At 47.3% G+C, this 23424-nt stretch overlaps 1 protein-coding gene across 5 annotated transcripts in view; it reads right to left on the reverse strand.

The window, feature by feature from the left end:
• The window catches only part of SHROOM2 (shroom family member 2), a 135276-nt gene that overhangs the window by 26400 nt on the left and 85452 nt on the right, over positions 1-23424 (reverse strand). For all 5 annotated transcript variants that reach the window (XM_057718025.1, XM_057718027.1, XM_057718026.1 and 2 more), the window contains one exon: positions 23155-23252. In XM_057718025.1, coding sequence (XP_057574008.1) covers positions 23155-23252 — 98 coding nt within the window. The remainder of the gene's footprint in view (positions 1-23154; positions 23253-23424) is intronic.

The raw sequence follows: 23424 nt of genomic DNA on the forward strand, positions 1-23424 counted from the left end.
CTTCTCTTGTTGCGGAGCATGGGCTCCAGTAGTTGTGGCACGTGGGCTCATTAGTTGTGGCTCACGGGCTCTAGAGTGCAGGCTCAGTAGTTGTGGTGCACGTGCTTAGTAGCTCCGTAGCATGTGGGATCTTCCCGAACCAGGGATCAAACCCACGTCCCCTGCATTGGCAGGCGGATTCTTAACCACTGTGCTACTAGGGAAGCTCCTTCTTCTCTTTTTAAAATATTTATTTATTGGGACTTCCCTGGTGGTCTGCCTTCTAATGTAGGGTACGTGGGTTCGATCCCTGGTCAGGGAACTAAGATCCAACAAGCCTCGGAGCAACTAAGCTCTCGCACCACAACTACTGAGCCTGTGTGCCTCAACTAGAGAGCCCGCATGCTGCAAACTACAGAGCCCATGCGCTATAGAGCCTGCATGCCACAACTAGAGAGAGAAAACCCACATGCCACAACCAGAGAGAAACCCATGTAATACAATGAAGAGCCCGTGTGGCACGTCAAAAGATCCCGCATGCCTCAACAAAGATCCTGCATGCTGCAACTAAGCCCTGACACAACAAAAAGTTTAAAAAAAAATTTTTTTTTAATTTTTAAAAATTTATTTATTATCTACTTATTTTGGCTGCACTGGGTCTTAGTTGCGTCACATGGTATCTTCGTTGTGGCATGCAGGATCTTTAGTTGGGGCATGTATATGGGATCTAGTTCCCCAACCAGGGATCAAACCCGCACCCCCTGCACTGGGAACGTGGAGTCTTACCCACTGGACCACCAGGGAAGTCCCAAGCCTTTCTTCTTGTGAACCCCTGTAAGGATTTAATCTCTACGGGTTTGCCCCAAACTATACTTAACGCATCTGTATTATTTTCATTTAATATCACTCCTCCTGGCTAGACTGACAGCACCCACTTCTGTCTTATCTATCCTGTGTCCTGAGGTTAACAGGTAGGAGGGGAGGAAGGGAGGCAGGGAGGGAGGAGAGGAGGGAAGAAAGGAAGGAAAGGGGTCTAAGAAGAGACACAAGAGAGCTTGCTCCCGCCACACCCCTGCTCTCCACCACGTGAGGACACAGCAAGGCAGCTGTCTGCCCGCCAGGAAACGGCTCTCACAAGGAACCAAACTGGCCAGCACCCTGACCTTGGACTGTGAGACATAAATGACCACTGTTTAAGTCACCTGGTCTGTGGTAATTTGTTATATATTATTTTCCATGACACTAGAGCTTCTCTGTGTACCTGATACGACTTTGCAGGTTCCAGGGCACCTAAGCACACAAATATGATCGGTAATCAGGAAGACAGTGTATGATGTCACCCGAAGACCTGTCCACTGAGAATGTGGCTCTTCTGATCCTCAGGAAACAACACACACCCTTAGGAGTCCAGTGTGCTGGAGCTGACAGGCCCGGGGGAGGACTCACGCTGCCCCCTCGTCTTACCTGAGAGGTGGGCGGCCCCAGCCCCATCTCCACTCCCGACTCCCTTCCTCCACTCGACCATCACGCTGCCCCAACTGCTACAGAAACAGGTCCAATGGGCAGATTCAACTGCAGTGACTTGCCCACTAAGGGCAATCTGAACTAACTCAATTCTTCCATAAAACAATGACCATTATAAAAATATTAACAGATTATTGAGAAGTGCTTGGCTTTTTTAAGTATGTTTAATTTATACTTATACGACATCTATTTATTTTATTTCAACATACTTATACCCTCAATGATCAAATGTTTTAAGATGGCTTACCAGATGAAAAACACCACAGGAGCATTAAAATGAACGTAGAAACATACCAACAAGAGAAAATCTTTTAAAAAACTGGAAAGACACCAGGGTGGAAAAGCATCACAAAGAGGCATGTCATTAGGGTAGATGTGCCTCAAATATGACCTTGGGGTTCCTGTTGACCACAGCAAAAAGGCAGAGAGGGTGAGTGGGGGTTATTGGGAAAGAGGGCACACCTCTATTCTCTGCGGAGGCAAATCTGGTACCAATCTCCACCAAGAGAGCTCCGCACGCCCGAGAAAGCACAGCACGGGGTTTCCATGGTGATGCAGAGATTAAGAATCCACCTGCCAATGCAGGGGGCACAATTCGATCCCTGGTACGGGAAGATCCCACATGCCACAGAGCAACTAAGCCCGTGCACCACAACTACCAACCCTCTGCTCTAGAGCCTATGAGCCACAACTTCTGAGCCTGCATGCCACAACTACTGGAGCCCATGCTCCACAACAAGAGAAGTCACTACAATGAGAGGCCCGCGCATCGCAATGAAGAGCAGCCCCTGCCTCACTGCAACTAGAGAAAGCCCATGCCCAGCAGTCAAGACCCAACACAGCCATTTATTTATTTACTTATTTATTTGCTTATTTATTTATTTAAAAAAAGAAAAAGAAAAAAAAACAGAAAAGAAAGCACAGCATATCCACCTCACTGATGCCAGGAGCCTAAGTGACCTGCCCGGCCCCTTGAGCCAGGATTTAGACAGGGGTCTTCTGACTCCCGCTCCCTCTCTGCACCACCACATTAGACGTTCATCTCAAATCCCTGGTTTTTTTTTCCCTCCTGAGCAGTTTTATCTTCCCCGCAAAGTGCTGCAGAATATTTCAGGTGGCGGTCTATACCTCACAGAGAATTCAGCAGACAGAGCCCCAGGTGGACACCCTTTCTGCAAATACTGAGCAGAGTGCACAGCCACCAGCGGCCATCAGGATATAGACTGCACAAAGCCACCTGGCAAGGGTGACAATGGGACAGTTAAAAACACTTCCACGCTTAAAAAAATATCTAACCACACCGGTCAGAAAGACCATCGTCAAGAAGTCTACAAATAATAATGCTGGAGAGGGCGTGGAGAAAAGGCAACCCTCCTACACTGTTGGTGGGGATGTAAACTGGTGCAGCCACTAAGGAGAACAGTGTGGAGATTCCCTAAAAAAGTAAAAATACAGCTATCAGGAATTCCCTGGTGGTCCAATGGTTAGGACTCCACGCTTTTCCACTGCAGGGAGCCGGGTCCCATCCCCGGTCAGGTAGCTAAGATCCTGCACGCCATACAGCACGCTCCTCCCACCCCCCGCCCCCGCAAAGAGCTCCCACATGATCCAGCAATCCTTCTCCTGGGCATACACCCGGAAAAGATGAAAATCCTAAATCAAAAAGATACACGCACCCTAGTGTTCACAGCCACACTATTTACAACAGCCAAGACATGGAATCAACCTAAATGTCCACTGACAGATGAATGGATAAAGAAGACGTGACACATATATACAATGGAATATTAGCCATAAATAAGAATTAAATATTGCCATCTACGGCAACATGGGCGTACCTAGAGATTATCATACTAAGTGAAATAAGTTACACAGAGAAAGACAAATAACATGATATCTCTTATATGCAGAATCTAAAAAATGATATAAATGAACTTACTTACAAAACAGAAACAGACTCACAGACACAGAAAACAAATTCATGGTTCACAAAGGGGAAATGTGGGGAGGGATAAATTAGGAGTTTGGGATTAACAGATACACACCACTATATATAAAACAGATAAACAAGGACCTACTATATAGCACAAGGAACTATATTCAATATCTTATAATAACCTATTGATAGAAAAGAATCTGAAAAAGAATACACGTATATGTATAACTGAATCACTTTGCTGTACACCTAAAACAGTGTAAATTGAATATACTTCAATAAAAAAGAAATCGAACTCTAACCATCAGTGTTTGAAAAGCACACAACACACCTCGGGCACCTATCAGCACTATAAAGAATAATGATCAAGAATGGCCCCACTGTCAGCAGGAAGACACACAAGATGCGAACAGTAATGCACACAAGAAAACAACAGCAATGCACACTAGATAATAACACACAAAGAACTTCAACTCTGCTAGTCACCGAGGAAATGCAGGTTAAAAATAAAACAGTTTGGGGGACTTCCCTGCTGGTCCAGTGGTAAAGAATCCACCTTCCAATGCAGGCGATGTGGGTTTGATCCCTGGTCGGGGAACTAAGACCTCCACATGCCTCGGGGCAGCTAAGCTCTTGCACCACAACTACTGAGCCTGTGCGCCTCAACTAGAGAGCTCGCATACCACAAACTACAGAGCATACATGCCCTGGAGCCCACATGCCACAACTAGAGAAAAGTCTGAGCGCTACAACATAAGATCCTGCATGCTGCAACTAAGACCCAACACAGCCAAATAAATAAAGTAAAAAAAAATTACCAATGGCATAAAAAAAGATGAAATAGTTTTGCCTATCAAGTCACAGAATTTTAAAAATGTCTACCATGGACAAGATTTCAGGAGAAGCAGGACTGGCTTAGGCTGCTGGTGGTGGGCAATAAAAGGGACCCACCTTATGGAGGACAACTTGGGGGTATTTTCCAAAGGACTGCCTGGCAATTCCATGTCTAGAATGTCCTCCAAAGGAAACGAGTGTGTAAGAGCACAGATATTTCACCATTTATGTTCGCTGTGGTATCACTTCCCACTGTGAAAACTGGGAACATCCCTGCAAGCCCACGGTGTTCCTACTGAGCCACCGTATCTTAGAAGGCCAGGCATCATAGACATACAAGGGGGAAAAGCTGTCCACATACAGTATGTATAGTGTGAACACATGTGTATCAATGCACATTTGTGGTGAAAAAGCTCACAAAGTGGATACACTGGTCTCTCTGCATGGTGAGGCTGAGGGCAATTTTTAATGTCTTCATTCTGCTTCCCAGAATTTCCAGATGTTTTTAGTAACATTGTTCTAATTAGTAAAACAGACTTTTTAAAGAAGGAAATGTTATTAAAACTATACCACAGCCTAGGAAACTGTAACCCCAGATAAGTATAAATCCTGGCTCTCAAAAATACACATCAAGCTTAGGCAACAGGGAACCATTTTCGAATTCTGGGAAACTCTGCGGTAAAAGATTAAAATATAGTTAGAATAGCATAGCATCTCCATAAGTTAAGAATAACCATCTGCTTTAAGCATCTCCCTTTTAGCACAATGCACGTGACCCATAATTGTAAAAATACCATATCTCATAATATTGTCTGATTGGTGTTCGGCTGGACCATATTTAGAAATGGATTATTGTACTCAACAGGCTTGAGATATTTATTGTACATGAACGTTTACTTTATTCCTATATAAAATGCCTATGATACACATCTATGCATGCATGTGTACATATACACGCATGCTCGTGTGTCTACACATATATGCACGCATTGTATATACATATACATGCAGATGTGTATATGTATATGCAGGCGTGTGTATGTATACATGTTAAATACCTTCCTAGAATTTCTAGTTATTCTACTTTTAATGGCCTCTGAATATACCTAAGGACCCACTCATGGCTGGACTTTTTAACAAAGTCATTAAATAACCCATGGCATGTAAGCTGTGCCCGAGAGAACTTCATTTGTTAAGAGCTGACGTCACCACAGAACACCTAAGTAGACGTACTGTCAAGGACACCGCCATTGCATCTAGCAACCCCTGCAGGCAGAAAAATCAAGTCTGCTGACAAGTGCTCATTTTCTTTTTTATTTATATATGGATCTCAAAGATACTATGCATGTGTGTGTGTCTCATATGTCTTCAAACATGCATGTTGGTAGCAAATGAGGAGAACAATGCAACCCAGGGGCCCGGGTATGTGATTTAAGTGGAATCTGAGTCCCTAGCTTCTCTCCCCAAGAATCAAAAATGATGATGGCTAAGAGGGTCCTTCGAAATCATTTCATCCAAACTCCCTACTTCATGGACGAAGAAACAGAAAGTCACGTCCACGCAGGCTTGGGGACCTGTGTCTGCAGCTTCTCAGCCTGGTTAATAAGTCTTTGTGTTACACCACCTCCCAGGAAACCCACGCTGGAATTCCTTCTCACTGCACTGTTGCTGCACTGGCCCTGGGACGTGACAGCTAATAAGAGAACAGGTTTGGCATCTTCTACAGGTCTACACGCAGGCTGTGCTGGTCTGTAGGACCTTTCAACATCCGCGGTGGTAGGAGTTAGCATGAACCCAGCAGATTAAAGACCAGCCGTTCTGCACGCTCCATTAAGCAGCTGTGTGAATCCAGTCACTTAAGCCCCAGTTTGCTTACTGTAAAACGAATATGGTATCCATGTTTTGAGGTCCAGGATACATACTTGAGAAGCCCTTGTCAACCTCAAGGAATGAACACAAAGGATTCTGCAAGTCTTTTTTCAAATGTGAAAAACAAAAGAACTCTAGGATCTCTTCAGACCTAGAAATGCCTTATCTAAGCTGCTGGAGGGCAAGCCAGCTAGAAAGCATGAGTGTCCGCTGACTGGGGAGAGATGGGCTGATCTGGTGGACACAAAACACCAGCTCGTGTTTCCACTGCTTCCCTACCTAGACTGTCTGAAATTTTAATGCACACAAGAGGTAAAGAATTCAAGGTGGTGAGAATAAAGCAAAGGCATTGTAAAGGCCACATGAAGTATTAGCTTCCCCAACCTCCAAAACCCGGAGGCGGCTGTTCATGCCAAATACGCAGCTGCCAGAGTACATTTACAGGGTCGTCTGTACCCCAGCTGGACAGGAGGAGCCTTACCCGACCTGCACACTCAACACCCATATGCATGGTGATTTCCAATACTCCTTTCATAAATGGCTTTTCTGTGTTTTGTTTGTTCATGCATTCATGAATGAAAACACCCCTGCAAATATTTTTCTCTAAGGGGTACGTGTGTGTGTGTGTGAGAGTGAGAGAGAGAAAGTGTGAAATGTTTTTTCCACTACGCTTCACAAAAACCTGCATACAGATGTCCAGTTTCCTACCATCCATCAAATCCTTTTCTGCAACATAATCATAAGAAATGCTTAGAATATATGCCCTCAAAGATTCTGCTTCGCAAGGAAAAGAAATACATCAAACCATGCATCAAACCTGTACTCGATCTTCAGTTATTTCACAACGTGTTAAAACATTATTTTCCCTTCATTCATTGTGTAAGTCTTCAGACAGTGTATCCGGCAGCCGGTTGTTTCATTATAAATGCTACCAGGTAGATTTCTGAACACCTTTCTACAAACTCCTTTTCCTCTTTACATGTCACCTAAGCATGACCACTATGCGTCCATTTCAAGATGACTCCTACCCGTGTGAGTCAGTCAATGCAGACTAAACTGTGTGTGCGTGTCTGTGTACAACATACATGCAGCAGTTTCCTGTGAAAATGGCATCCTCCTGCCACACACACAAGAGTGCTTTAGCAAAGCAGAAGCAGTTTAATGATTTAGAAATACGGCCAAAATTAATAACTTGTTTCATTTATTACAATATTAGAGGCAAAAACAAACAAACAAACAAACAAAAAACCCCACAGCACATATACAATAAAACCCGTAAAGAATGCATGCCTCTAAATTGTCACAAGTGCACCAAAGAGAGCAAAATCCAAGAAGTGCAAAATGCTCAGAACCGCCCTGATGCCATCTTCTCCAGTTACATTTTTTCACTGCAATTAGCAGGCTATTAGCGCATTTACCCACCAAGCATTTTTTTCATGACTCAACATGCACACCTGATTTCCCTGCTTTTTTCATTTCGATGTGGCTGACTCACCATTTCCTTTCTACATCCACATTCAAAGCCCCCGTCATGAAAACGCTTATTTCTTACTGCTATGGAAAAAGAAAAGGCACAGCCAGGATGGGTCTTCACGCAATGCTGGCATCCTCCCGCCAGCCTCCTCGGGGACCCTCGGGTAGGGAAGGCAGGTCTGCAGACCTCACGCGGTGCACACCCCACATACCACGGGCTCCCAGTCACACCAGCTCGCCACCCAGAGCACAGTCCCAAGAGGCACTGCTTTCTAGTTCCAATGCGCTTTTAGCCAGCGGCAGAAACCCAAGCAACCAAAACCCTCACGTGTCTACGGGCACACACACAGCAAAGGCTCATGTGCCCCCCCACACACACACATGCACGTGGGCAGAGCTCGCGTGGACCCTGCACCCCAATCTGCATCATGGTTCACTTTCAGGCAGAACAATACACAAGGAGCCTGTCTGCAGATCTCCCCCGATCCCCGCCACTGCCCTGGGAGCTGACAACCTGATCTTTTCAGACAGGAGAACAAAAGGGACACGAGGCGCTGCAAAGCCCAGCCAACGGCCCAGGGGGTAGGAAAGCAGCCCCATCCCGCAGGAGATGCCCTGAGAGGGGGCCCGGGCTCCCTTACCAGCTCTCCGCCTGCTGTGAGCACAGCGCCCACAGCCCTGCTCTGCCGCAGCCCCCGCGTCTGCCTGCCTGTCTGTGCCCGCTGCCTCGTGACGGACAAGTTCACGCAGGTTCCGTTGACTCCAACTCCAGGACTCAAGACCCCCTTGTTCCTTCACTGACGACTCCTGACCTCAGGGGGAACGCTCCCAAGGCTTCTCTGCCTAAACTCCCAACGCCTTGCCCTTTTAAACCCCTAAAGCCTCGGGTGTCTTCCTCTTTGTAATTTAAAAAAAGGAAAAACACAAAAGCCTACCGCATGAATTTTACACAGCTCTGCCTATTTAACTGTGCTAGGTCATCATATAACGCATGCAATCCAAGGCTCAATCCCCACAACTGTAAATTCAGATGAAACAACGAAGTTAAAAAAAAAAAATTCTATAGCCTATTTTACGTCTATCTGTATTTGGGGATTTATTACACACTCAGTAGGAATGTAATCCAAACAACTAACAAAGTGTTTCCGGAAGTTCTACTGTGTACAAGGCATTCAGTGCAGACCACAAAGGGGTCACAAACTGACTCCGACTTACCCAATCCATCACTTCACAATGATCTGTATTTAAAGTCCCCGCGACCCACCGCCCCTCCTAAGGCAGCCTGAGACCTCCGCGGCTCGCCCCTCCCCCAGACAGGAAGTGTCCCTCCCACCAGGGTCCCTACTAACCTCTTCCCACACGGAGAGACCTGACCCTCCCCAGTCCTGAGCTTACCCTTCAGGACGAATTTTCTCTTATTACCACCTGCTTCAATCAACCTCTTCAAAATTCACCGCAATTACTTCCGACTCTTGCTCATTTAAACGAATAGCACATGCTGCTTTGCAGTATCTCCCGTATTACTGCTATTTCACTAAGAGTCACTTTTCCATTTTTTTCACACCTGCTTGATTTTAAGCACTGTGCTGCTGCATTAGTGCTACAGCCACTAACCATTTAAATAAGTCTGCAAGGACATGCACTCCAGTGTTCATTGCAGCACTATTTACAATAGCCAGGGCATGGAAGCAACCTAAATGTCCATCAACAGAGGAATGGATAAAGAAGATGTGGTACATACATACAATGGACTATTACTCAGCTGTAAAAAGCAATGAAGCTGGGACGTTTTTAGAGACATGGATGCACCTAGAGACTGTCATACAGAGTGAAGTGAGTCAGAAAGAGAAAAATAAATATTGTATATTAACACATATATGTGGACTATAGAAAAATGGTACAGATCAACCAGTTTGCAAGGCAGAAATAGAGACACAGATGTAGAGAACAAACATATGGACACCAAGTGGGGAAAGCGCGGAGGGTTTGGGGAGGGGGGGGGGAATGAATTGGGAGATTGGGATACCAAACTGTACACTCTAAATATATGCAGTTTATTGTAAAAAATAAAAAGTTAAAAAATATATAAAGAAAGAAAGAAAAGTGCAAGGTTTATTGTATGTCAATTGTATCTCAATCAAAGTTCTTAAAGTTAAAGAAAGAAAGAAAGAAATAAGTCTGCAAGGAAGGCTGGGAAGGCTATCCTATCACCCAAGGAAGGGAAGTTATTGGGAGGTTATTAGCAAGCTTAGGTGGCCTGATGCAACCACCGGAGGAGGCGAGTGAGGGTTCGAACCTGTGTCTCCACCCCTGTCCCGCAAAGCCCACATTCTTTGTGCTAGTTTTCATCTACACGTATTATTTTATCACGCACAGGATCCCATCGTTAAGAGAGGGCGCCCTCCACCGCAGGCCAGCTGCATACCCATCTATAGCTCAGAGCACAATGTAAGGACGTTCACGTAACAGGCATCCCAGAGCCTGGGGGCTGATTAGCGATTTCACCCACTTACTGCTCAAAAAGTTATGTTCCAGATATTCACAAACTGAGTAACTCAAAACATCTTGTAAGACTAAAACTTACAAGGGACTTCCCTAGTGGTGCGGTGGTTGAGAATCCACCTGCCAATACAGGGGACATGGGTTCGAGCCTTGGTCTGGGAAGATCCCACATGCCAAGGAGCAACTAAGCCCATGCGCCACAAATGCTAAGCCTGCACTCTAGAGCCTGCAAGTTGCAACTACTGAGCCCACATGCTGCAACTACTGAAGCCCGTGCACCTAGAGCCCCTGCTCCACAAGAGAAGCCACCACAAGCAGTCAACGAAGACCCAACACAGCCAATAGAGAAATAAATTTATTAAAAAATAAAAAGACTACAACTTTGACACTTCATTTTAGAATGGCTTTTGACTTGAAAAAGTGCAACCAGAAGAACGTTCCCAGGTACCCCACATCCCAGTTTACCCTACGGTCAACACGTTACATTAGCTCATGTGCCATAATGAGGGACCCCAATCTTGGTACATTAATATTAACTGCTGTCTACACTTTATTCAGACTTTCTTCACGCTCATCTAGTAGTCCTTTTATGTCCCAAGATCCCAGCCAGGACACCACACTGCATTTAGTCGGCACATCTCCTTAGGCTCCCCCCACCTGAGCGACAGCTTCTCAGACTGTCCTCGTTTTCGATGCCCTTGACAGTTATGAGCAGCAGCCTGCAGGCATTTTGCAGAATGTCTCTCCATTGGGATGTGTCTGATGTTTCTGTCATGATTACCCTGGAGTTATGGATTTGAGGGGCGACCACGGAGGTGCAATGCCCTTATCATGTAACACCAAGCATCATGCCATCAACACTGCAGTCTCTACTGAGCAGCTGGTAGGGTCAGGTTCAGCGTCCCCCGGGTCACGTGACTTTCACCCCACTTTTCCACCCTGCCCTCTGTGGAAGGAGGTAACCATATGGAGCCCATACATATATATATTTTAATATTTATTTATTTCGCTGTGCCAGGTCTTAGTTGCGGCATGCAGGATCTTCTAGTTGCGGCAGGCAAACTCTTAGCTGCAGCATGTGGGATCCAGTTCCCTGCCCAGGGATCGAACCCAGGCTGCCTGTGTTGGGAACACAGAGTCTTAGCCACTGGACCACCGGGGAAGTCCCTGGAGCCCATATTAAAGGAATGAAGGGCTCTGCTCCACCCCCTTGAGGGCAGTGGACCGACAGAGATCTGGAATTTTTCTGTACAGATTTGTCTCTTGTCCCCCACTTATGAATATACTTAATCATTTATGTCTATCAGTATGGACTCGGGGATATTTTATACACTGGGTTATAACCCTATACTAGTTTACTTCATTGAAGCTTTGGCCATACGTAACCATAAGTTGACTCCTGGGTCCCTTCGGCATACCCCACTGTTACAGGGTTTTTTGCTTACCAGGTTTGTTTGAGAACTTCCTTACTTTCAGGGCACAAGACACTCCATACTCATTCTGCACACTCCCTGCCCCAGCCCTACACTCAGCTGTTCCTCCATGGAGCCCTGGGTCCTTTCAATGGAGAAGCGTATTAGCAACCAGATCTGGGTACTGCTTTTGCTCTAGGAATCCATTTTGAAAGGAGACCCTCTATGGACAATTTGTAAAGAGGAAGCACTTTTATAATATTAAGGTTTATCATTGGGTTTTTTCATATACCCACGTTTCCTAAATCAAGGCATAAAATGCTCAAGCCTATGCTGTGTTAATACCATTAAGACTCTACACTGTAAATACCTGTAAAAAATTGAATACAAATCTGCCTTTACTTGAAACAGTACTTTATGCCCTTAAAAAAGCCCACAAATAAGAAGGGAACAGAACATGATAAGCACCCCGGCACACCGACATTCCAAAAGAACTCCTCCTCCCAGCCTCTCTGGCAAGCCTGGTAAAGCCTCAACCCTTCTCCAAGTCACTTCACCTGAACTGAGCTCTTCCGGTACAAGGATGTCACCACCCCAAGTCAGAACACTGCAAAGGAGGGGACGTCCCTGGTGGCGCAGTTGTTAAGAACCCATCTGCCAATGCAGGGAACACGGGTTTGATCCCCGGTCCAGGAAGTTCCCACATGCCACGGAGCAACAAAGCCCTTGCACCACAACTACTAAGCCTGTGCTCCACAGCCCGAGAGCCACAACTACTGGAGCCCACATGCTGCAACTACTGAAGCCCACGTGCCTAGAGCCTATGCTCCACAAGAGAAGCCACTGCAGGCTGTGCACCGCAACAAAGAGTAGCCCCCACTCACAACTAGAGAAAGCCTGCGCACAGCAACGAAGACCCAACACAGCCAAAAATAATAAAATAAAAAAATAAATAAAATTGTTAAAAAAAAAAAAAAAGAACATCACAAAGGAGCCCGTGCTCACAGCATCCTTTGCTCCCCCACACGCTCATGCTGTGAACGGGCTGCAGCCAAGTTAACAAAGCCAGAGACCCGAGAAATGAAGATGACGAGACAAATGGGTGCCATGCTGCAGAGAATCATGCAAGAAGCCTCTCTGGAAACATCCAGACAGACGACCACGCGGGCCCCACCTCCCCGTCCAGGAAGCACACTCACTGAAGACCATCCCTTACGTCCTTTGGCCAAATCCCAGGGCTGGCAAACCTCCCTCCCACCCAGCTTCATGGGAGCACAGCCGCACCCACCTCTTTATGGACTGTGCACAGCTGCTCCCAAGCTCCGACGGCTGAGTTGTCAGCACAGCACGAACACAGAGTTCCTTAAAGCCCCAAGTACTCACCATCTGATCCTTTGCACAGTCTGTCGACCTCTGAGCTAGAACCACAATTCTCAGACTTGAGTAACTCACGGCCTCATTTTAAATTTTAAAAACTTTTTTTTTCTTGTGCATTCCCAGCACTGACCAGATTTTAAAAATTGAGATGAAGTTCATATACCCTAAAATTCACCCTTCGGAAGCGTATGATTTAGTAGCTTTTAGTATATTCAGAGTTGTGCAACCATCACCACCATCTAATTCCAAAACGTATCCCTCACCCACAAAGGCAGTCCATACCCACTGGCAGTGAGGCCCATTCACTTGGGCCTTCATCCTGACAACCACGCATCTCCCTTCTGTCTACAGAGCTACCTGTTCCGGGCAGCACATACGTGCAGAACCATACAATGTGTGGCTTTTTATTATACTGTTCAATACGTCTAAATATATTTTCCCAATTTTTATAACTCAAACTATGAAACACATTAACAGATTTGCAAGTGACATGGGAACAGAACTATAAAGCCAACGTTTGTTTAGCGGCTTTGCTGGGAATGGACTGTTCCTCTCGTGGCCCCAGACACCCTACTTCTTGTGGATTCAGCTACCTTGAGTTCCCAGATGCCACGGAAGGACTCATCACCCGTCTCCGGATGGACAGGACTTGGAGCTCTGCTGGCATGACACCCTGATGACTCGCCCCTCATCTGGGGGGAGAGATGGGTTCCCGCGTGAGCCTGGACTGACTCTTTCCTCCCAGCCAGGGACAATGACCTCATTACCTCTAACAATGGGACTCCCCGCACACCCAAAGCACGACTGTGCACACCATCCAGAACATCCTGGTAAGAATTTTAAGATTCGTGTAGAAATGAAGAGACAAAGGATTAAACTCACAAGGAGAACAATGCATGTTTCCAAGGAACCCGTGTGCTCCAAGTGCTACATCTGAGAAAACGAAGTCCATACATTTTCCTGCTAGCACCCTGTCATTGCCCGCACCTCTGCCTTCCTTCTTCACCTTCCTGTCCTCTGACTCCAGCTGCTGGTGGCGGTGGTGTGACCTCTGCAGTGCCAGGGGAGGGCAGGCGGCTGCCTGAGGGCCAGGGGCAATCTAGACACCAAGCATGCTCCTGGCCCTCATGTGCCCTCCACGGATTCCTGACTTTTGCGCATGTTTTAGTGCCACTCGGAGATATTTTAATGCATCTTATCCTGCTTAAAAGAAAGAGGCAAATCACATAACCACTCTTTTTTATTTTCAAAGTGTGGATCTTCAGAAAGTTTATGAGGGCTTCCCTGGTAGGGCAGTGGTTAAGAATCTGCTTGCCAATTGCATGAGCCCATGCGCCACAACTACTGAAGCCCGCGCACCTACAGCCTGTGCTCTACAACAGGAGAAGCCACCGCACTGAGAAGCCTACGCACCACAACGAAGAGTAGCCCTGCTCTCCGCAACTAGAGAAAGCCCGTGCGCAGCAACAAAGACCCAATGCAGCCAATAAATTAAAGAAATAAACTTATTTTTAAAAAAAAGCAAAAAGAAAGTTTATGAGAAAACATTTCTGGGACTAGCTGCAGGCATCTCACCACCACTTAACACACTGAGTACAAGGAAATCAACTGTGACAGCCAAGGGTCCATCTCACCTCCGACAGCTGTGTGTGAGCAAGACGAAGTCTAACTCTAGACAGTGCATCCCTTCAAGCTGACTGTTAAAAATAAATCCTTTTCACGAGTGACCACTCAAGGGGTACGAGGTTTCCTTTCAGGGTGATGAGGATCTTCTGGAACTAGACGGGGGTAACAGGTGTTTATAAGTGTTATTGAATCATACACGCTCAAATGGTTAATTTTTACACCATGTGGATCCCGCCACAATTTTTTCTTTAAGCTCTTTATTGGAATATAACCGCTTTACACCACCACGATTTTAAAATAAAATCTGAACCCATTTTTAAAAAGCGTAAGTTATTTATTTATTGTATTTAAAAAAACATTTTCTTTTAGGGACATCCCTGGTGACGCAGTGGTTAAGAATCCACCTGCCAATGCAGGGGACACAGGTTCAAGCCCTGGTCTGGGAAGATCCCACATGCTGTGGAGCAACTAAGCCCATGTGCCACAACTACTGAGCCTGTGCTCTAGAGCCCATGACTCACAACTACTGAGCCAGCGGGCCACAACCACTAAAGCCCATGTGCCTAGAGCCTGTGCTGCACAACAAGAGAAGCCACCACAATGAGAAGCCCCCGCACCACAACGAAGAGTAGACCCCATTCGCCGCAACTAGAGAAAGCCCGTGCACAGCAACGAAGACCCAACACAGCCAATAAATAAATAAATCTTTAAAAAAAACTTTTATTTGATATTGGAGTATAGTTGATTAACAATGTTGCATTAGTTTCAGGTGTACAGGAAAGTGATTCAATTATACATACACGTGTATCTATTCTTTTTCAAATTCTTTCCCCATTTAGGTTGTTACATAACATTAAGGAGAGTTCCCTGCGCTACACAGTAGGTCCTTGTTGGTTATCCACTGTAAATATAGCAGCATAAGTTATTTAGAATAACTTAAAAATTAAAGCAAGTCATTTACAGGAACCTCAGAAACAACAGCCAACGTGACCCAATGGACAGACACCTACAAAGTCTGAGAGTCCCAAGGGGCGGAGGTCACACTGAGGACCAGACGGGAGGCCCAGTGCTCGACTTCGGTGGGCCGGAGACTCACTGCCGCTGGTCTTCTCCGGACAATGATTTCAGAGCTCCAACATGTGCCAACACGGACAGCAAGGAACACAGGAAAGACCTGCTGCGGTGAGCCACCTTGTCCTTGCCTAAGAGAGAAAAGCCTGCATCTGGTACCTGGTCTCCAAAGTCCCCAAACATTGCTCAAGGAAGCCTGCGGGGACATGGGTATCACAAGGACGCATGGACTCAGCCAGGACTCCCCCAGGCACCAGGGGTGCCCTTGCTCATCTCTGTGAAGCAAGTTTTCTTTTTTTTGGTTTTTTTTTGTTTTTGTTTTTGTTTTTCTAATACATCTTTATTGGAGTATAATAGCTTTACAATGTTGTGTTCGTTTCTGCTGTACAACAAAGTGAATCAGCTGTATGTATACAGATATCCCCTAATTAGGGGATATCCCCTAATTCTATTTTCTAAAACCACTAATAAGGGCATGCTGTACATACTTGCTTTTTTCACTTAATTTGCTTTGGTCCTATTTTCATATCAGGACCCATACATCTACCTCATTCTTTCATTCTTTAGCAGTTTCATGGGATTCCATTGAAAGGATGTATCATAACATTTAATCAATCCATTTTTAGACATATTTCAGATGTTTCTAGATTTTTTGATATTATAAATTATAAATACACTATGTTTAGGTCCTTATACATTGCACACACACATTTAATTGCATATGACCAATAACTACCTAGCAGTGGAATTACTGGGTAAAAGGGCATGTACATGTACAATTTTGATAGATATTGCTAAATGTCCTCACCTTCACTTACTGTGGGTTAACTTTTTTTCAAACTGTGCCAACTTGATATATGTTTTTTTAATTTTTATTTTTTTATTTTATTTTTTTATTTATTGGCTGCTTTGGATCTTCATTGCTATGCACAGGTGTGAAGCAAGTTTTCATCCTAACGTGGCTTTGCAATGCTCACGTCTGCAACGAAGCTTGATCTCGTTACCACCCTCACAGGCCTCTCACAGGCTGTACCTTCCTCAGGGGAGGAACCACAAGCCGGTGTCACGTTCATAGATGAGATATGCTTATGTTCCTAACACACATTCATCACACAGCCTGGATCGAGATGTCTGACTTCACCCATTAACAGTGTGAAAGTCGACTACATGGGAATTAAGTAGGGTGCCACACTCGGTCCCGTTAGAAGAAAAGGATCAGAGACCTGCTCCTTGACAATTTGCTATGTATGTATGTACGTATGTATGTATGTATTTAGCTGCATCAGGTCTTAGTTGTGGCACGCAGATCTTCGCTGTGGTGCACGGGCTCTTCATTCGGTACACGGGCTCCACAGTGTGCAGGCTCAGCGGCTGTGGTGCTTGGGCTTTCTAGTTGTGGTGCACGGGCTCCAGTGCGCATGGGCTTAGTTGCCCTGTGGCATGTGGGATCTTCGTTCCCCGACCAGGGATCAAACCTGCATCCCCTGCATTGGAAGGTGGATTCTTAACCACTGGTCCACCAGGGAAGTCCCAACAATTTGGTTCTTGAGTCAAGCAGAAAGCACTTTAATGAGACTATGAACCAGAAGAGTCTACAAGAATTGAAAAACAGCAAAGATCATCTCAAAGCAATCAAAGGAAACTTTGCCGACACCTCTGCCAATGTGAAGCGCATTATCCTAAGGAGTATTTAAACCCATATGGTGGGACTTCCCTGGTGGCGCAGTGGTTAAGAATCTGCCTGCCAATGCAGGGGATACGGGTTCCATCCCTGGTCCGGGAAGATCCCACATGCCACGGAGCAACTAAGCCTGTGCACCACAACTACTGAGCCTGTGCTCTGGAGCCCAGGAGCCACAACTATTGAGCCCACGTGCCATAACAACTGAAGCTCACATGCCTAGAGCCTGTGCTCCACAACAAGAGAAGCCACCACAATGAGAAGCCCGCAACGTGCACCGCAACGAAGAGTAGCCCCTGCTCGCCACAACTAGAGATAGCCTGCGTGCAGCAACAAAGACCCAACGCAGCCATAAATAAATACGTAGATAGATAGATAGACAGAAAGACAGACAGACAGACAGACAGATTGATTTATAAACCCTTATGGTGCCTCCAAGGCCATTCCAGCCCTAAACCCTGGTATGCTGAACGTGGCATCAAGCAAGGAAGCATGGCTGGAAGGATCAAAAGGAGATGATAAGTGTCGGTGTGTTCTTGTGGATTTCTGCAGAAAGGCAAAAACATCAAAGAGTACCTGTACGTGCAAGTTCAACCCAGGGCAACGACAAGGGTTTGGGCTTTGAAGACAAGAGTCGACTGAGAAGAAAAGAGACCAGAGGTTAAAAGAGCAGAGGATCCTATCACACAGCTGTGGAAGTCTGTCCACCCAAGAGGAGGGGCATGGACTACTGGCTTTTCCGCGCCACCGCTAACAAAGGGCTCTCATGCATCCACCAGGGCAATCAGCCTACATGTGTCAGAGCCTGCCTTCACGCGTGGGGTCTGTCGAGAACCGCTTCCCCACCACGTCGGGAACACGGATGCCTGGGTCCAATCTCCCTCCCTACGTCAGCCTCAGCGCTGCAGTAGTTAACACTGCGGCCTGCTCTCTGCCTCCACCTCCCTACTCTGTGGCCCTGGCTCCTTGGCCTCACTTTCTGCTCCCAGGCCCCCAGCCCTGGAACCTTCCAACCACTGCCTTAAAACGCTTCCTTCCGAATAACATGAAGTCACAAGACCAAACCAGCAAGTAAACAAATCTGTTGTACCTTGTCCTGACTCTGCTTTTCCTGAAGCCACATGGGTATAAACACAAGAGAACATGTAGTTACAAAGATATAAAAACACACCACCAGAGCCCAGTCCCATGGTCTTCTGACGGCAGCTGCTTCTCACCTCTGGGAGGACAGAGGTTTGTCTGCAAAGGCTCTGTGCACGGGAGACAGTGCACTGCCCATGTGCTGATACGGGGGGCTCCGCCCTGGAAAACTTCCAAGCTTGAGTTTCACCTTGTGATCATGCCCGGGCGGGCTTCCTAATTACTCAGCTCAGAAGTTCACAATGGAAAGCTTCAACTGTCCCTTAGCTAACGTACGGCCAGGAAAAGTAAACGTCTTCCCTAAAGCAAAAAAAGAGGGGTGGAGCTCGGATGGCAATGCTCTCTTACTCTGAAACCTACTTGCAAGCAGTGTGCAGAGTAAATGAAAAGTCAGTCTTAGCATCAAGGTCTGTACACCAAGTCACCTCTCAGGGCACACGTACAGGAAGGTGGCCCTCACGGGGGCTGGGCTTGTTAATGAATTTATTATGAAATTAAAGAGTGTGACGTCATACAGCTTCCACCCTCCGGCTGTGCGTGGGATTTCGGATCTATTCTTCTCCCCCTGCCCTCCTTCTCCCGTCAGTCCCAACAAAATACAAACCTGTGAGGAACAAGAACCTGACACGGTAAAACTTAGCTTTCTTACAAGGTTTAAAACACGATACTGGCCAACAAATCCGTGGTACCAAATTTCAGACGTTGGTGTCTTCACTCTAGCAGGCCAGGAAAGCCCGCTTCCGGTACTGTCGTGTACACTAAAATCATCAATACAATTTCAGCAGGCGGCTCGTACCAACATGGAATCATTATTCCCCAGGATCCAGAAGGAGCACAGGGTCCCACCTCCACTCTGCCCAGGAGCACGACCAGCCACCCAGGTGGGGAGAGAGCAGCCATGAGAACCGGCAGAGGGTGCACCTGGTCCCCTGGTCCCCACACGGTGTTTATAGCACAGCAGGTGGACGTCTGCTCAGAAGATCACTCTTAGAAAGGGACTTACCCACCAAAGGTGTGGGCAACTCCACGCCAGCAGGAGCCCTCCAAAGAGGCTTCTCCATTTCCCCTCTCTGCCAGCTGCTCACTAGCATGGCCGCTCCTTTATTTATTTAGTTTTTAAACAAATAGCACTAATTTATTTGATATCATCGTGTACGTTCTCACCCTAGTGTATTTTAATTACTTATTTATTTTTGGTTGCATTGGGTCTTTGTTGCTGCAGGTGGGTTTTCCCTAGTTGTGGCGAGTGGGGGGCTACTCTTCTTTGCTTCTCATTGCAGTGGCTTCTCTTGTTGTGGAGCATGGGCTCAGTAGTTGTGGTGCACAGGTTTAGCTGCTCCGACGCATGTGGGATTTTCCCGGACCAGGGATCAAACCCGTGTCCCCTGCATTAGCAGGCGGATCCTTAACCACTGTGCCACCAGGGAAGTCCTGGCATCTCCTTTATTTTAAATGCTAGGACATCAGGTGTGACCTTGTCAGATCAACGACGAAAGGGCACTTCCTGAGAGCATGGATGCAGCAGACAGAACTGGTTGAAGGCACTGGGAGAAGCAGAGACATTCCTCCTGGTCTTCTGAGCTAACTCTGCTCCCCCCTCCATACCCCGAAGCCCTAACCCCCCAGGACCTCAGAAGGTGATGGAATGAGGCTCTTTAAAGAGGTGATTAAGGCAAAATGAGGTCATGGGTGTGGACCCTAATCCAATCTGGCTGGTGTCCTCCTAAGAAGAGATTAGGACAGGGACACGCACAGAGGGAAGACCAGGTAAGGACACTGGGAGCAGGTGGCCACCTGCAAGTCCCCGAGAGAGGCTCTGGGAGAAACCAACCCTGCCAACACCTGGAGCTCAGGCTCGGCCCTCCGGAGCTGTGAGAAATAAACGTCTGTTGCTGATGCCTCCCCGTCTCTGGCAGTTTGTTACGGCAGCCCGAGCAAACTGCTACACCCAGCTCTCCAGGCCCCATGTCACCGGAGCAGGCAGCGGACCACGCAGGGGGCAGACTGTTGTTAATCATGACCACTGAGCTTGGAGATCCAGCGCAAAAACTCCAAAATACAGGGGGCGCTGGCTCTGAGAGCGTGGTGGGTAAGGGAGCTGCTCACAGGAGAACAGGGCTGGAGGTAAGCAAACACGGCTGGATCTTCTCCCGCCGGCCTGGTTCATCTCAGCTCAAGCGCCACCTGTCCTCCCCGTAACCCCAGCCCGAAGTCCCCTCACCCTCTTCCCTGCGAGATTCTGAACCACCACGTAACTTTTCACAAAGATGACAATTAAGCGTCATCACTTCAATGCTAAGTACCGGTGTCTCTCCTTCCCTCCTACGCCGGGAGGTCCTTTGGGGGCAGAACCTTTGCCCTGCTTTATCTAGAACGCAGAATCTTGAGCCTCACAAAAATGTTCTCAATTCGATCTGCACAAATAATTGTTATCCTGATGCTCTTCTGGCATCCCAACTAACACAACAAAAGCCAGTTTCCATTACCGTGTTCCAGTTAACACAGCAGCAATTATTTTTTTTGGCAGGGGTGGGGGGGCTACATTGGGTCTTCGTTGCCACGCGTGTGCTTTTTCTAGTTGTGGCGAGCAGGGGCTCCTCTTGGTTGCAAGGCTTCTCAGTGTGGTGGCCTCTCCTGTTGCAGAGCACAGGCTCTAGGCGCGTTGGCTTCAGCAGTCACAGAACACAGGCTTGGTAGTTGTGGTAAGTGTGCCCTAGAAGCTCGCGGGCTTCAGTAGCTGCAGCACACGGGCTCAGTAGTTGTAGTGCAGAGGTCCAGTTGCTCCGCAGCACGTGGGATCCTCCCGGCCCGGGGATCGAACCCATGTCCTCTGCATTAGCAGGCAGATTCTTAACCACTGTGCCACCAGGAAGTCCCAAAAGAGCAGCAATGTAATTTCTTTATACAGACATGTTTACATTAATTTATGCAAAACACCAGGCATCTTTAAATCTCTGCATTATAGATTTTGGTTTTGGGGAGCAAAGGACAGTCCCTTGCCTGCATTTTCATTTGTTTTATTCTCCAGTTTAATGTTTCAAGGGCACTCGCCAATACGTCAGAAAATAAACACTCTCTGAGCACAGTTGACAACGCCTTTTCGACATTCCTATTCTTGAATTTCACTGAGTCTCACCACTCTTTAAAAGCACACACAGTGATTCTGAAAATTGCTGGGTTTGTAGCTCCAAACCAGAAAGCTTCTGGAACTCCTTCCTTCGGTGGTTACACAGCCTGCCAGAAGACTCGGCCGTGATATAGGCAGCATGTGGTCCCTCCCCTGTTCCTCTCGACCCTTTCACTGCTGATAGTACCACCACAACACACACGCACAGCATGTACACTACAGCCGTGTGTTATGACTCTTCGTTCACAGCAGAAGAGCTGAACTCCAACCAGCACATGCATGCTGCTCTGCAGTTTAAATGCCCGAGGCCTCCGTGCAGAGCGAAGCCCGAGCCCGTGGGTGCAGGGAGCATCCTCGATGCAAGACACCAGAGCACAGCACAGCGCACACCCTCACAACTGCAGCGGGCCCGGAAGTGGCTTTGATAAAGATGACAGCTGGCACTCGGCACGTGCTCTGCTCGCGATCCAGGGTCATAAAGCTCTGACTGTGCCACTCAGACACAGCTCAGCCCTGTAGGTGTATTACTCACGGGCCTTTCCCTCTCACCCAGGCGTTTCTGGTCCTGGCCGTGCAGACGGGTAAGTAACTGCAGCCACGTCCTACACAAGCTCACACAGACCACCATGCAGCTCCCTCTCAGCCACCGATACTCTTGTTCAAGGCTAGCACCACTCAGGTTAAAGCCAAATGAAATAAATCCCCGTTCCACAAGGCTCTCAAAAACACACACTTAAATTGGTTATTTATGCGACAGAACGTTCAATTTTGAGGTTGGGGTTTAATTTGAGCAGCGTACCAACCCCCAGAGATCCTCAAGGAGCAGAAAAATCGGCACTCAGAGACCCCATTGTGTACAAATTTGCTTCCATTCTTCCATTAGCGCTTTTAAAATAAAGTTATACCCCAGCTCCTGCAGCGAACTACACGTCCCTCTCCCACCATCCTCACAGGTGAGGGTCCACACGACAGTATGCGTTTCACCTAAATGCCACTACAGTGATACAGCTACACTGGACACACTGCGGCATCAGGGGACATGACACCGTAATACTGCTGCCATTCCCTTCTTCACATGCTCTGATCCCCTCTTGGGAGCCAACTGACTTGATTTCTATTTTAAAGCTCAAAATTAAGAAGTCATTAAATAAGGCCAATTGAGAAAGGCTTGCCCCAGTCCTTTGACTACCAATCCTTCCAGACAACTTGGGTTTGCAGACCCAGCCACCCAGCTGCGCCCTGCATGTTAAAGCCTCCCTTCAGTCGCCTGTCCTGGATAAAGCATTTCATTCAAGCCCACTCCACTGGGCTTCTCATCCTGTCGACATAAAGAACTTTACTGTACGGAAAATACAGCAGCTGTTTTAAGAACCAAAAATGCCACAAGGGCGTTTGGAGTGTCCCCGCCCTGGGATGCTTCTCCCACCGGCAGTGGTGTGGGGCCACGAGCCTGGTCCTGGGGCCGCTGAAATCGAGCCTGGTTAGCAGCCAGATGAGGTCTCGCAGAAACCAGACGCCCAGCCACGTTAACCAAGCACTCACCCGTTAATGCAGCCCACCCCAAGAGGCCGCCTTAGTAACCCCAAGTCCAAGACTCTCCTACCTTGGGATGGGGCATCCCTCCTCAGCCCGGACTGCAGAAGAAAGCTCTCGGTGCTCACCGGGATCCTCTGTTTGCCATCTCGGTTCCACAGAAGCTTCCTGCCAAGGGCGGCACAGGGAGACACCCAGTCATCAAGCTGCCTCCTCCAAGACCTCAGTGATCACGAACCCCTCATTGTGGGTTTGCCCTGTGAGCCTGCACCACGAAGGCAGTGACGCCGCCTGCCGTCCGCTGGCCACAGGACCCACGAACCCAGCTCTCCAAAGCATC

The sequence above is a fragment of the Hippopotamus amphibius genome, chromosome X (genome assembly GCF_030028045.1).
Source record: "Hippopotamus amphibius kiboko isolate mHipAmp2 chromosome X, mHipAmp2.hap2, whole genome shotgun sequence".
NCBI classification, from domain to species: Eukaryota; Metazoa; Chordata; class Mammalia; order Artiodactyla; family Hippopotamidae; genus Hippopotamus; species Hippopotamus amphibius.